General features: G+C 34.8%; 2 protein-coding genes across 7 annotated transcripts in view; one reads left to right on the top strand and one right to left on the bottom strand.

Annotated features, from left to right (window-relative positions):
- The window catches only part of LOC126736893 (UTP--glucose-1-phosphate uridylyltransferase), a 75278-nt gene extending 73556 nt beyond the window's left edge, over window positions 1–1722 (top strand). For all 3 annotated transcript variants that reach the window (XM_050441514.1, XM_050441515.1, XM_050441513.1), the window contains exon 8: window positions 1431–1722. In XM_050441514.1, coding sequence (XP_050297471.1) covers window positions 1431–1538 — 108 coding nt within the window. In that variant the 3' untranslated portion in view covers window positions 1539–1722. The remainder of the gene's footprint in view (window positions 1–1430) is intronic.
- An 87-nt stretch (window positions 1723–1809) lies between these two features.
- The window catches only part of LOC126736895 (uncharacterized), a 28003-nt gene continuing 17056 nt past the window's right edge, over window positions 1810–12756 (bottom strand). For all 4 annotated transcript variants that reach the window (XM_050441520.1, XM_050441517.1, XM_050441521.1 and 1 more), the window contains one exon: window positions 1810–2124. In XM_050441520.1, the coding sequence (XP_050297477.1) occupies window positions 1937–2124 (188 nt within the window). In that variant the 3' untranslated portion in view covers window positions 1810–1936. The remainder of the gene's footprint in view (window positions 2125–12756) is intronic.

The raw sequence follows: 12756 nt of genomic DNA, 5'->3' as shown, positions 1-12756 counted from the left end.
TTTGTGAGAGACTTATGGACTTGTGCCATGCTAAACCACAATTTTCAAAAAAAATTGTATTTTCTGATGAGGCAACGTTTTGTCTTCATGGTAGTGTAAACCGGCAAAACTGCCGATATTGGGCTACTGAAAATCCGCACTGGATGATGGAGTGCCACAGCCAAGTCCCTCAAAAAGTAAATGTTTGGGCGGGGGTGATTGAAAACAGGGTTATAGGGCCCTTTTTCTTTGAAGGATACTTGAATGTTGAGAGGTATTTAGAGTTTTTAGAAAATGACTTGGTTCCATGCCTTGCCACTTTATACCCCGATCCAGAAGACCCGGATATATTAGATAATTCCTTATGGTATCAGCAAGATGGAGCTCCAGCCCATTACACTCGTCCCATGCGCCAGTACCTGGATACCGTTTTCCCTGGACGTTGGATTGGTCGTAGGGGTGCAATTGAATGGCCGGCCAGATCGCCGGATCTGACTTCTTTAGATTTTTTTTTTGTGGGGGTATCTTAAGTCCAAAGTTTATGTTAATCGGCCAAACAACATTGAAGACTTAAAAATTAGAATAACGGAAGAAATAAGATTGATAGAACCTTCTGTTATCGATAACGTTTTACAAGAATTTCAGCATCGACTGGGATTTTGCCAAGAGGTTCGTGGCAGCCATTTTCAACACTTAATAAATTAATTAAAATATTTGTATGTATTCTTGCTTGATATAAATAACTCTTCCAAAAATAGCCTTTTATTGTGTTCAATCGTCAACGGTCGAGTTTAGGTATAGGACATGGTACATGAAATGTACTTAGAATTTGATGTAGAACCTAAATCTAAAATAAAAAAATAGGTGTTTACATTTAAAAAAATTACGTTGATGACCGTAACTTATTTTTGGGCCACCCTGTATACATAAAATTATAGTAAGAAAACCCGCAGTTAAAAATAAAAATCGACATGTCCGAGCGTTTTTTTTTTAACATACCCCTGAATTTTAACTGAATTTATTCCGACCTTTACGCTCGCACTGTATAATTAGCTGGATACACGAGTCTAGTTTCATATCAAGATGTAAAATTTGTTCCAGACTCATCTAAAAGTTAAGTCACATGTGTCAAATCTTCGAACCCAGTATTTAATTAGATTTGAGACTAATGTCATGCAGTCTAAAATATCGACGCAATATGCGCGAACGCAAAAAAGCACGCTACTCCTCCGTGTACTGCGGTATTGTAAGTAAATTCCCAAACACCAACTACACGACGGTTTCACGTTCGCATTTCTCTAACTTCACAGGCCCACTCTAGAGCGCAAAAAAAATTCCTCTGGGTCACCCTGTATTCACAAATAACATTTTGTATCTAAAATAGAATCAATTTAATTACCTACTTGCATAGTAGTTATTTGCTTTTGTATTTTAATCTAATTATTTTTCAGGGCACTGTGATCATCATTGCAAACCACGGAGATAGAATAGACATCCCATCCGGATCAATTTTGGAAAATAAAATCGTCTCGGGCAATATGCGAATCCTGGATCATTAAGTTGCTTACAAGTCCTAGTCAATTAGTTTAATTTGCTTACTAAAGTTTTTCTGTTTTTTTTTTTCAGTTTATTATAGAACAAAAATTAGTTGTTCTTTCTCAAAAATTGTTATGTTTTGTTTGAATTTAAAATATAAACCCACCATGATACAATTTGGCTTAATAAATTTTTATTTATTCATTATGATGAGTTTTACATTTTCGCTCTCTATTCATTTACGCTAAATAGAACATACACAATAAATTTAAACGCATTATGTTCAAGTGGTGATTATCAACTTTAATAAATATTTTTTTTATAAAAAAACAATTTTTACAGTTTTTGTTTATCCCCTAAATTAGAAAATCAACATTAGATAATTAATATACAAACATAAAAAGTATATACAAAATAAAGTCTACATTCTCGTCCTGGCCAAAATTGATTTATTTTGCTGTTGGGCATGTCTCCTCTTACTTTCCTCTCTTCGCTTCAACGCTTCCTGCTTCTTTCTTTCTATTAGTTCCTGAACCCTTTTGGCTTCTAATTTTGCCAACGCCTCTCGCCTTTTCTTCTCTATTTCTTCTGGGGAACATTTCATTGGGGCTAAAATTACGATAAATATTAATAAACAATCAAATCAGATATTTATTAATATAAAACAAAGGTAAGAACACAAAGTCACGGTCTCATTAAATCCATATAATTTTTTAAAAGCTACACGTGTTTCGCTCCTATCGGAGCATCATCAGGCCTAAAAAATTGAAAGAACTCGTCCATTATCTCAAAGAGACCTACGTAACTAGAGAAAAAATGAAAACTCTAAGTCTCAGTCTCAAAATATCTTTTTATATGTATTAATCAGGTAACATGTTTCGCTAATAAAGCATCATCAGACCTACAATAAACAGAAAAACACACGTAACTACAATAAAACCTTACACTAAAACAAAATCAAATATTAAAAATTAGTTAAAATTACCTTATAGCTAGATGACCTGCTAAGTACTGACAAATAAAATTTAAATTTGAGAATACCCACATATTTTATAATAAAAACAATAACACGGCACAAAAATTCAACAAAAAAATATAAAAAGGAAAAAAACGTGACAGGTGTAGTATTTGAACCCACGCTCTAAAGTCGATCTCGGTGAAACACCGTTAACCACACGGCCAGCCCTGCTTACAAATATTAGAGTCAAAGGCATATATGCGTATCGTGAGCAGAAATAAGAGGTTAGATAAGATTATTAAAGATAAGTCCTGGCTCAAAGGTGAAAACATCATTACCGCATGTCTCTTTTTGGCTTTGGTGATTTCCATTTTCTCCAAGAGATCCAACTTTTTACCCTTAGGGCACTCGTGAACAATGGAAACATTTTCAGGGACGGAAAAACTATGACCCGTTGATAATAAATGGTTAGCAAGTGCTGACTTAGTTTCTGTGGTGTCGGTGTCCCTGAACTTATTAACGAGGCTTAGGTATTCCTGTACTCTTGTGGATACTCTCCTTCCTGATTGTCCCACATAAACAGCAGGGCAATCCCTACAATTAAGACAATATACACCCGATTTAGATAGAGGGTCAGTTTTATCCAGCTTCTTTACTAGGTTCTTTCTTAGCGAGTTAGTCGTTTTGAAAGCTATGGAAAAGTTGAAAGGCTTAAAAAATTTTGCAAGTTGTTGAGAAATGCCGCCGAAATAACTAACGCATCTAAAATTATTATTGTTGGTGATGTTGTTCGGTTGGTGGACGATGTGATAGGACAGTTTATATTTATTATAAAATTTGTAATATAATTTGTTCAAGCTGTAAAGTGAGAAATTATTGTTTACAGCAATTATTTTTATAATTTTATGTTCTTTTTGAAAAGCGTCTTTGGACAGAGGTAATTTAAATAAACGGTAGAACATTAAATTAAAGGCTGCATATTTGTGTTGATAAGGGGAATTGGAGTTAAATTGGATTATATTATCTGTTGCAGAAGGTTTGCGATATACTTCAAAAGAAATACTGTTATTATTTCGGTATAAAAGAAGATCTAAAAAGGGTAATTTTCCGTTTGTCTCTCTTTCCAGCATAAAAGAGATCTGATTATGAATGGAGTTAATAAATGACAAGAACATAATACATTTACCTAAGTGTCCCACATGCATTTTTCTTGGAGATAAAGACTTCCCCTATTTGTTATCTTTATATACGCATTCTCCTACAAAATATGGACTTCTATTCAACTATATGCATATTATTCTGTTAATAAGTTTATTTTGATTGTTAAGGAAAGAGTTGGAATCCAAGCATTTTTTGTAAGAGTATAATTTGGTTTTTCTGATATTGTAATTCTAACATAAGCATGCACAAGTATTAAGTTACTTAAACGCTTATTTCGTATATTATAAACATTTCGTATATGTAATTGTATTATAAGAATAAAGAATAAAGAATATCAGACCGTACTTGTAGAACTGCATTAGGAAAATTTAGAAGTGGATCGGACATTCTTGAAAAAGATAAACGAGGCGGAAGGCATAGGAGTCAAGCAAAAATTAAAAAAGAACAAAAAGTAAAAGAGAAAATTTCGCAACATATTGATAGGTTTCCCAAAGTTGAGTCACATTATTGTAGATCTTCAAGTTCCAGAATGTACCTTCATCCTGGTTTATCTCTTCCAAAAATGTATGCCATGTTCCTGCAGGAATTAGAGCAGACAACATCAGAAGCAAAGCCCGGTTTTTCTACATAGCGGAGGGTTTTTGTAACAAAAAACCTTTCATTTTTTCACCCAAAGAAGGATATGTGTTCTTTGTGCGTAACGTACAAGCAAGGAGATGATGAAATAAAAAGAAAATTAAAAGACGGATATGAAAAACACACTCTAGAGAGGGTGAAAGTAAGAGAACTGAAAGAAGAATCCAAAGTTCAATCGTACAAGGATAAATCTATTTCATGTGCGGTTTTTGATTTGCCACAGGTGATCTATTTGCCAATGAGTCGTGAAAGCGCAATTTTTTATAAAAGTCGCCTGTCCAATTTTAATTTTACGTTCTATAACATAGATACTAAAGAGTGTCTATGTTTTCCTTGGAACTAGTCAATCAGTAAAAGGGGGGCCTGAGAAATATCTAGTTGTGTCTTTAGGAGCATCGAATATTATGCAGCACAAGGTATAAGATCTGTAGTTCTATATTCGGATGGATGTTTTGGTCAGAATAAAAACTCGATTATGGCCGCAATGATGTTGTATTCAGCTCAGAAATTTAAGGAAATCGAAACTATATCTCTACGTTTTTTCGAAACCAATCATGGACAAAACGAGAGATTCAGCGCATAGCGCAATAAGTACAGCTCTTTCTCAAGTTGGTGATATTTTTGTTCCTAGCCAACTCCATCCTATATTCGAACATGCCAGACGAAAAAATCCCTACAAAGTCATGCCAATGGGTTGGAAAGATTTTCTAGATTTTAAGGGTGTCTCAAATTTATTACGAATTTTGACAGTCCGTATCAGTCATGAAGGCAAAAAAATTAATTGGACCGATGTTATGGAGCTAAGGGTGGACAAAAAAGAACCTACGAAGATATTTTTTAAATATAGCCACTTTGACTCAAGGTATGACTTTACAGAATTAAAGCGATTAGAGACTTTGGTCTATTAGGCGATATTAAAGTTGGTAATTTGAACAGTGCTCCACCAAAGATAACAAAGAAAAAATACGATGATCTTAATTCGCTATGTAAAGGGGATACTCCTGTTATAAGGTTTCCCGAATTCCAAAACTTTTGCTACAATATGCTTCGCGAAAATTCTTTATTATTCTTTATTATAATTCTTAATTATTTAGTTCATCAAGGAAAGCTTCTCTAGAAAGGGGGATGTTGAAAAGGCGATAGAAAAGGGAATTAAAAGTGGCAAATTTGTAGGAATAAGGGGAGTTTGAGGAGTATTGGATGACACTGTCCGTAGTGGTGGGTTTGCGGTAAATCTCAAATTCAAGTTTGTTGGTATTTCTTGAAACAAGCACATCAAGAAAAGGTAACCTTCCATCTCTTTCTTCTTCAATGGTAAACGAGATATTTGCGTGAAGAGAGTTTATAGAAAGGAGGAAATCCGCCAATTCTAGATCAGTTCCATTCCACACCACAAAAAAATAATCCACGTATCTCCTATATACAGTTAGAAAAGCACCAAACTTCCCATTGACAATCCTTTTCTCCAAATGGTGCATCAAAATCTCACTCGGAAGAGGAGAGAGGCAAGACCCCATTGCTAGTCCAGTAACTTGTCTAAAAAAACCTGTTGTTGAAAACGAAACAATTCTGATCAAGTACTAGCTTGAGGAGTGTTAGAAGATCATCAACAATAAATCTGTCAAGCGGCGACTTAAGCAAAAGGGACCTGACTAGATCAAGGCAATCACCAGGTGGAATGCTTGGAAATAAGTTCTTAACATCCAGAGAAATTAGTTTTGAACCCTCTGGTATGTAGATATTTTTTTAAAAATTTGTCAACTACTGAATTTTTTGTGGAATAAGTACTTCTGAAACCAGTTACATCTCTGAGGGTGGTATTTAACCAGGCTGACAAGTTGTAACAAGGTGAGTTTACAAACGACACTACTGGCCTAATAGGGAGATTGGGTTTATGGATTTTAGGAAGGCCGTAGAGGAGAGGAGTTCTGGGATTCATAGGGTATAACTTTCCTAGTATGAAAAAATTCAGTCAGATTATATCAAGGGTTTGTTTAACCTTGGAGAAAAAAGAACTAGTAGGGTCTTTGTTTACATTAACAAAGTCACCGGAACCCAAAGCAAGCAACGCCGCGGGCATTCAGCTAGTATATTTATTAATATACTAGCTGAATGCCCGCGGCGTTGCTCACGTGGAATTTAAAAATAAGAGAAAAGTTTTACTGAAGAACTTCTTTGTAAACAACATTTTTTGTTTGTTTTGCCTTCTTGTGCCAGAATTATTAAGTTTTTTAATGAACTTGTTCTAGAAAAGGATACATAGAATTATCCATGCGTAAAGCAATCCTGTCTCAAATCAATTCCTGCTATCTTTAAGTATGACCCTGCGACTTGTAATAAACAAATTAAGAAAATTTGCAATTGCGGCAACAATTATACCGACCATTCCTGGATTAATCTGGCGATGTCCTTCATGTCGTAACCTACCTTTAGAGGGCATTAGGAGCACCATCAAAGAGTCTATGGAGCACAACATTTCTTCTGTGAAAGACTCAATATTGCAGACCATTGAAGAAAAATTTTCTGTTTTAAGTCCTACCGAGACACCCTTACCTAAAATTAGTTATGCGGATGTTGTGGCGAACCAGATGACAAAACTTATTGTAAAACCTAAGAATGCAGACCAGGATAATAGTCGCACGAAGACAGATATTCTGAATCATATTAAACCGGCGGATGAGAAGCTACAAATTGCGAACGTTAAGCATGCTGCCAATGGAGGGTTAATTGTAACTGCTGACCCAAACAGTGCTGATCGAATAATAAATTTAGCTAATGAGAAATTAGCAGAAGAATATGAAATCCGTGAACTTAAATCAACTAGGCCGATGGTACGAGTCGTTGGTTTGACAGAAGACTACTCCAAAGAAGCTTTAGAATATCACTTAAAATGTCAACATAAAAATCTTTTCTTATCTGAGTTTAGGGTACTTAAAGTATGGTCAACAAAGAAACAAGAAAACATTTTTCAGGCTTTGCTACAGATAGATACAGTCACTTTTAAAAAACTAACACATCAAAAACACATTGTTATTGAGCTTGATAGTTGTCAAATTTACGATAACTTCTGTAACTCGTTGTTTCAAATGTAATAATTTTGGGCACTCTAATAAATTCTGTAAAAATAAAATTGTTTCTTCTCTATGCTCAGGCTCACACGAATTTAAAAATTGCAATGTCTCAGAAGATAATTACAAGTGTAGTAACTGTAGCTTTGTAAAAGATAGATTTAAGTTAGACATAGACACCAAACACGCTTCTTGGAATTACAAAAATTGTTATTCATATAAGCAAATTAACGCAAAGTACAAATCTGAAATATTTGGGTCCACTCTGTAGCAATCATCAGGTTCACACCGCTCTTCCTTCTCGCTTTACGACACTCTCTCGCTTCAACTTAACTCTTATGGCTGCAGTGGCTCTCAGTCGATCGAAACCCGGCAGCAGCAGCGTACTGACGACCTTTGCATCTATTATCAGAATACCAATTGCCTTCGCTCGAAAACAAAATCTTTTTTCAATTCTGTACTAACGTGTACATATGATATTATCGCTATTACAGAGTCTGGGCTGAATGATTTTTTCTGATGAGTTTTTTTGATTCAGAACTTTTTCCGAACGAATACACAGTATATCGCTGTGACAGAAACTACGCCGAGATGAGTGAGGATAAGGGGGGTGGTGTTATATTGGCGGTTAGACAAACTTTTTCTGTCGTAAACCTAAAATTGGTTCTTCCTAACGATTTGCGTAGCATCATAGAAATCATTGGCCTAAAAATAATTATTAATCACACCAATCTTTTTATTATTTTAACTTACATCCCACCCGGACGTTTTTCAGAGGTTTTTGAAGATGTTTTTGATTACATTTCAACGCTAACGTACCTTTACAATTCAAAAAATATGTTTCTAGGAGACTTTAATATTCCAGAGTACATTTTGTATTCGAAAGGAGCTAATCCGTCATTTAGAGTTAACCAACTTAATAATTTGTTAGAATTTTTTGATTGGAAACAAATAAATTTTATTGAAAATATCCAGGGACGGCTTCTGGATCTCGTTATTACATCTCGATCAGATCTTTGTAAAGTACAGAGATGCCATGATTTCTTAGTTAAAGAAGAAGATATTCATCCAGCCTTGTTGATTAAGTTTAGATATAACCTTGACAAAAAAAATAAATAGCGGTTTAATATTTTTTATAATTTTAAAAAAGCTGACCTAAGAATTTTCACACAGACAATACTGTGTTAATCTTGAAAATAATTTATTTTCCCAACCAAACAATTTTTGGAAGGTAATTCAAAGCTCACAAAATAACAATTTGTTACCTCAAAATATGACTGACCAACAGGGAATGATTATGTCTGATCCTCAAGCTATTGCAAACGCATTCGCAGATTTCTTTGAAAGTGCATATATTTCTTCCACTGCTACACAACCTGGCACAATGCTCAAAACATATTTGCAGATACCATCATTATATCCAGATTCACGGAAGATGAAGTATTACGAGCTCTTAAGACTATTAAACCAAAAGCAACTGTTGGACCCGACAAAATTCCTGCTTTCCTTCTCTATGATTGTGCCATAGCTTTTGTTAAACCATTAACTTTACTTTTTAATTTAGCGTTAAAACAAGAAAGCTTTCCTGATCTTTGGAAAATATCTAAAATTATTCCTGTACACAAAAAGAGTGACGAAAATCTTATAGAAAACTATCGCCCTATAACAATAATTAATAACTTTTCTATACTATTAATAACTACCCTATTTCAGAAGTGTATAGAGCAATAAACTGGGGAATTCCGTTCTGTTTGGCTACATTTCGTGGTAGTTTATAGGCGCAGGTACTTATAATATTTATGAATTTAATTTTCACGGATTAAATGCCTTTATTTTGAAAGAGATTAAATACTAAATAAATACTTTTAATCCTTTTGTATAGGTACCTATCTTTTAACGCTTTGTAACATGCAAAAATGGGGTCAGGTAATATATACAGACTATAAATACTTTTAAATCATATTTTAAACGTTAGTAGTCACTGCTACGCTGTAGTGTAATCACAATATTATTATCCCAATATTTAAAAAATGGAGGTATTCAGTCCAACGAAAAGATGTACTAAAAATTCTCCACTATCGCTGAGTGAAAAAGTTATTATTTTAAATGTACATGATTGCATAAAACACGATTACCCTAGTTTTACTGTGCAAGAAATTGTTGAAAAATGTTCTCGAATGAGTGGAATTGGAAAGTCCACCATTTTCAAATTGTTGCGGGAAAGAAAAGTAGCAGGTCAAGTGGAATCTCCCAAGCAAAAGCCAGGACGACCTACAAAAGTCCTTGATGAAAATGCTAAATGTATAATTCGAAGAAAAGTTCACTCTTTTTATTTTAAAAAGGAAATACCCACCCTAGACAAAATTTTAATGGAGCTTGGCCGAGATGACAGTATTCCGTTGATAAGTAGAAAACTTTTATGGAAAACTTTAAAAAATATGGATTTTGCCTGGGAAAAGTATAACCGCAAAGCACTTTTACTGGAGAGCGACGAAATTGTTTGTTGGAGACGACAATACTTGAGAAGTATCAAGCAGTACCGCAGGGAGCAAAAGAAAGTTTTTTATCTTGATGAGACGTGGATTAGCGAAGGTTATATAGTCCAAAAAATGTGGCAAGACAAAAATATAACCAGTGCTCGCCAAGCTTTCATAGAAGGCCTGTCTACGGGTATTAAAGTACCTTCGGGAAAAGGAAAAAGACTTATAATCACACATATTGGAAGCGAAGAGGGATTTTTAAAAGAAGGTCTGCTAACCTTTGAGTCGACTCGCACAGAAGATTACCATGAAGACATGAACTCAGACGTTTTCGAGGACTATTTTGGTGAAATGATAAAATTTCTTCCGGCTAATTCGGTGGTGGTTATGGATAACGCAAGCTATCATTCACGGCGAATAGAGAAGACGCCAACTTCAAGTTGGAGAAAGCAAGAAATTATCGATTGGCTGACTGCAAAAAGTATTGCGTTTGAAGCAAATTTGATAAAAAAAGAACTGCTGGCAATAGCAAACTTACACAAAACTCGTTTCATGAAATACGCCGTGGAAGATATAGCCGAAAAATATAATATAACTGTACTGCGCTTACCGCCATATCATTGCGAACTAAATCCTATAGAACTGATATGGGCGCAGGTAAAAGGATTTGTAGCAAGACAAAACACGACTTTTAAAATGAAAGATGTTAAGCTACTGTTTGATCAAGCCATTACGGAAGCGACACCAGAGAATTGGCGAAAAGCAGTCCAGCATGTAATTAAGCAAGAGGACAAAATGTGGGATCTTGACAACCTCATCGATCAGACAGTCGATCCTTTAATTATAATGTCAAGAGGTGATGACAGTTCGTCAGATGACGAAGAAGACTACAATCTATTATAATTTAAAATTGTTATACACTGTTCAAAAAGTGCCAGATCCAAAAGTGACATTTTCAACTGTTTTACTCTACATATTATGTTCAATAAATTTGTGAAAAAAATATATTATTCCATTTAAACAAAAGTAACTTTCTAAAATAAAATAGCATTTATACTCTATTTCAGAAGTGTGTAGAGCAATAAAACTTCATTAGGTATGCAAAAGTGGTACCTGGTGATCCACCAATATTTTATGCCACTAACTTAGTTGGGTATTAGTTTCAATGTAAAATTCTTTCTTTTCGTTGATTGCAGGTAGTGCCACCCGGTTTTGGGTCAATTTATGAGTTTTGCCCATTGTTACCCACTGATAAACATTGAAAACGGTTCGCCAAAGGCGTGCAACTGGGACTTGTTTTTTACCTTATAATTAATGTACTTAAATGCTATTTTATTTTAGAAAGTTACTTTTGTTTAAATGGAATAATATATTTTTTTCACAAATTTATTGAACATAATATGTAGAGTAAAACAGTTGAAAATGTCACTTTTGGATCTGGCACTTTTTGAACAGTGTATAACAATTTTAAATTATAATAGGTTGTAGTCTTCTTCGTCATCTGACGAACTGTCATCACCTCTTGACATTATAATTAAAGGATCGACTGTCTGATCGATGAGGTTGTCAAGATCCCACATTTTGTCCTCTTGCTTAATTACATGCTGGACTGCTTTTCGCCAATTCTCTGGTGTCGCTTCCGTAATGGCTTGATCAAACAGTAGCTTAACATCTTTCATTTTAAAAGTCGTGTTTTGTCTTGCTACAAATCCTTTTACCTGCGCCCATATCAGTTCTATAGGATTTAGTTCGCAATGATATGGCGGTAAGCGCAGTACAGTTATATTATATTTTTCGGCTATATCTTCCACGGCGTATTTCATGAAACGAGTTTTGTGTAAGTTTGCTATTGCCAGCAGTTCTTTTTTTATCAAATTTGCTTCAAACGCAATACCTTTTGCAGTCAGCCAATCGATAATTTCTTGCTTTCTCCAACTTGAAGTTGGCGTCTTCTCTATTCGCCGTGAATGATAGCTTGCGTTATCCATAACCACCACCGAATTTGCCGGAAGAAATTTTATCATTTCACCAAAATAGTTCTCGAAAACGTCTGAGTTCATGTCTTCATGGTAATCTCCTGTGCGAGTCGACTCAAAGGTTAGCAGACCTTCTTTTAAAAATCCCTCTTCGCTTCCAATATGTGTGATTATAAGTCTTTTTCCTTTTTCCGAAGGTACTTTAATACCCGTAGACAGGCCTTTTATGAAAGCTTGGCGAGCACTGGTTATATTTTTGTCTTGCCACATTTTTTGGACTATATAACCTTCGTTAATCCACGTCTCATCAAGATAAAAAACTTTCTTTCAAAATAAAGGCATTTAATCCGTGAAAATTAAATTCATAAATATTATAAGTACCTACGCCTATGAACTACCACGAAATGTAGCCAAACAGAACGGAATTCCCCAGTTTATTGCTCTATACACTTCTGAAATAGAGTATAAGTACATTAATTATAAGGTAAAAAACAAGTCCCAGTTGCACGCCTTTGGCGAACCGTTTTCAATGTTTATCAGTGGGTAACAATGGGCAAAACTCATAAATTGACCCAAAACCGGGTGGCACTACCTGCAATCAACGAAAAGAAAGAATTTTACATTGAAACTAATACCCAACTAAGGTAGTGGCATAAAATATTGGTGGATCACCAGGTACCACTTTTGCATACCTAATGAGGTTTTATTGCTCTACACACTTCTGAAATAGAGTATAAATGTTTTGAACGTGTTCTGCATACTGCTTTATATCCATCAATGAAACATCTGATTGACAGTAGACAACACGGTTTTATGAAGGGCAGGTCTACCACAACAAATCTAGTTTCTCTTACTGAATTTATAACTGAATCAATAAATAACAACTCTCAAGTCGACGTCATATATACGGACTTTTCTAAGGCCTTTGACCGACTCGACCATGGCATTCTCGTTAACAACTT

The sequence above is a fragment of the Anthonomus grandis genome, chromosome 5 (genome assembly GCF_022605725.1).
Source record: "Anthonomus grandis grandis chromosome 5, icAntGran1.3, whole genome shotgun sequence".
NCBI classification, from domain to species: Eukaryota; Metazoa; Arthropoda; class Insecta; order Coleoptera; family Curculionidae; genus Anthonomus; species Anthonomus grandis.
This window is presented reverse-complemented; position numbering and strand designations above follow the sequence as displayed.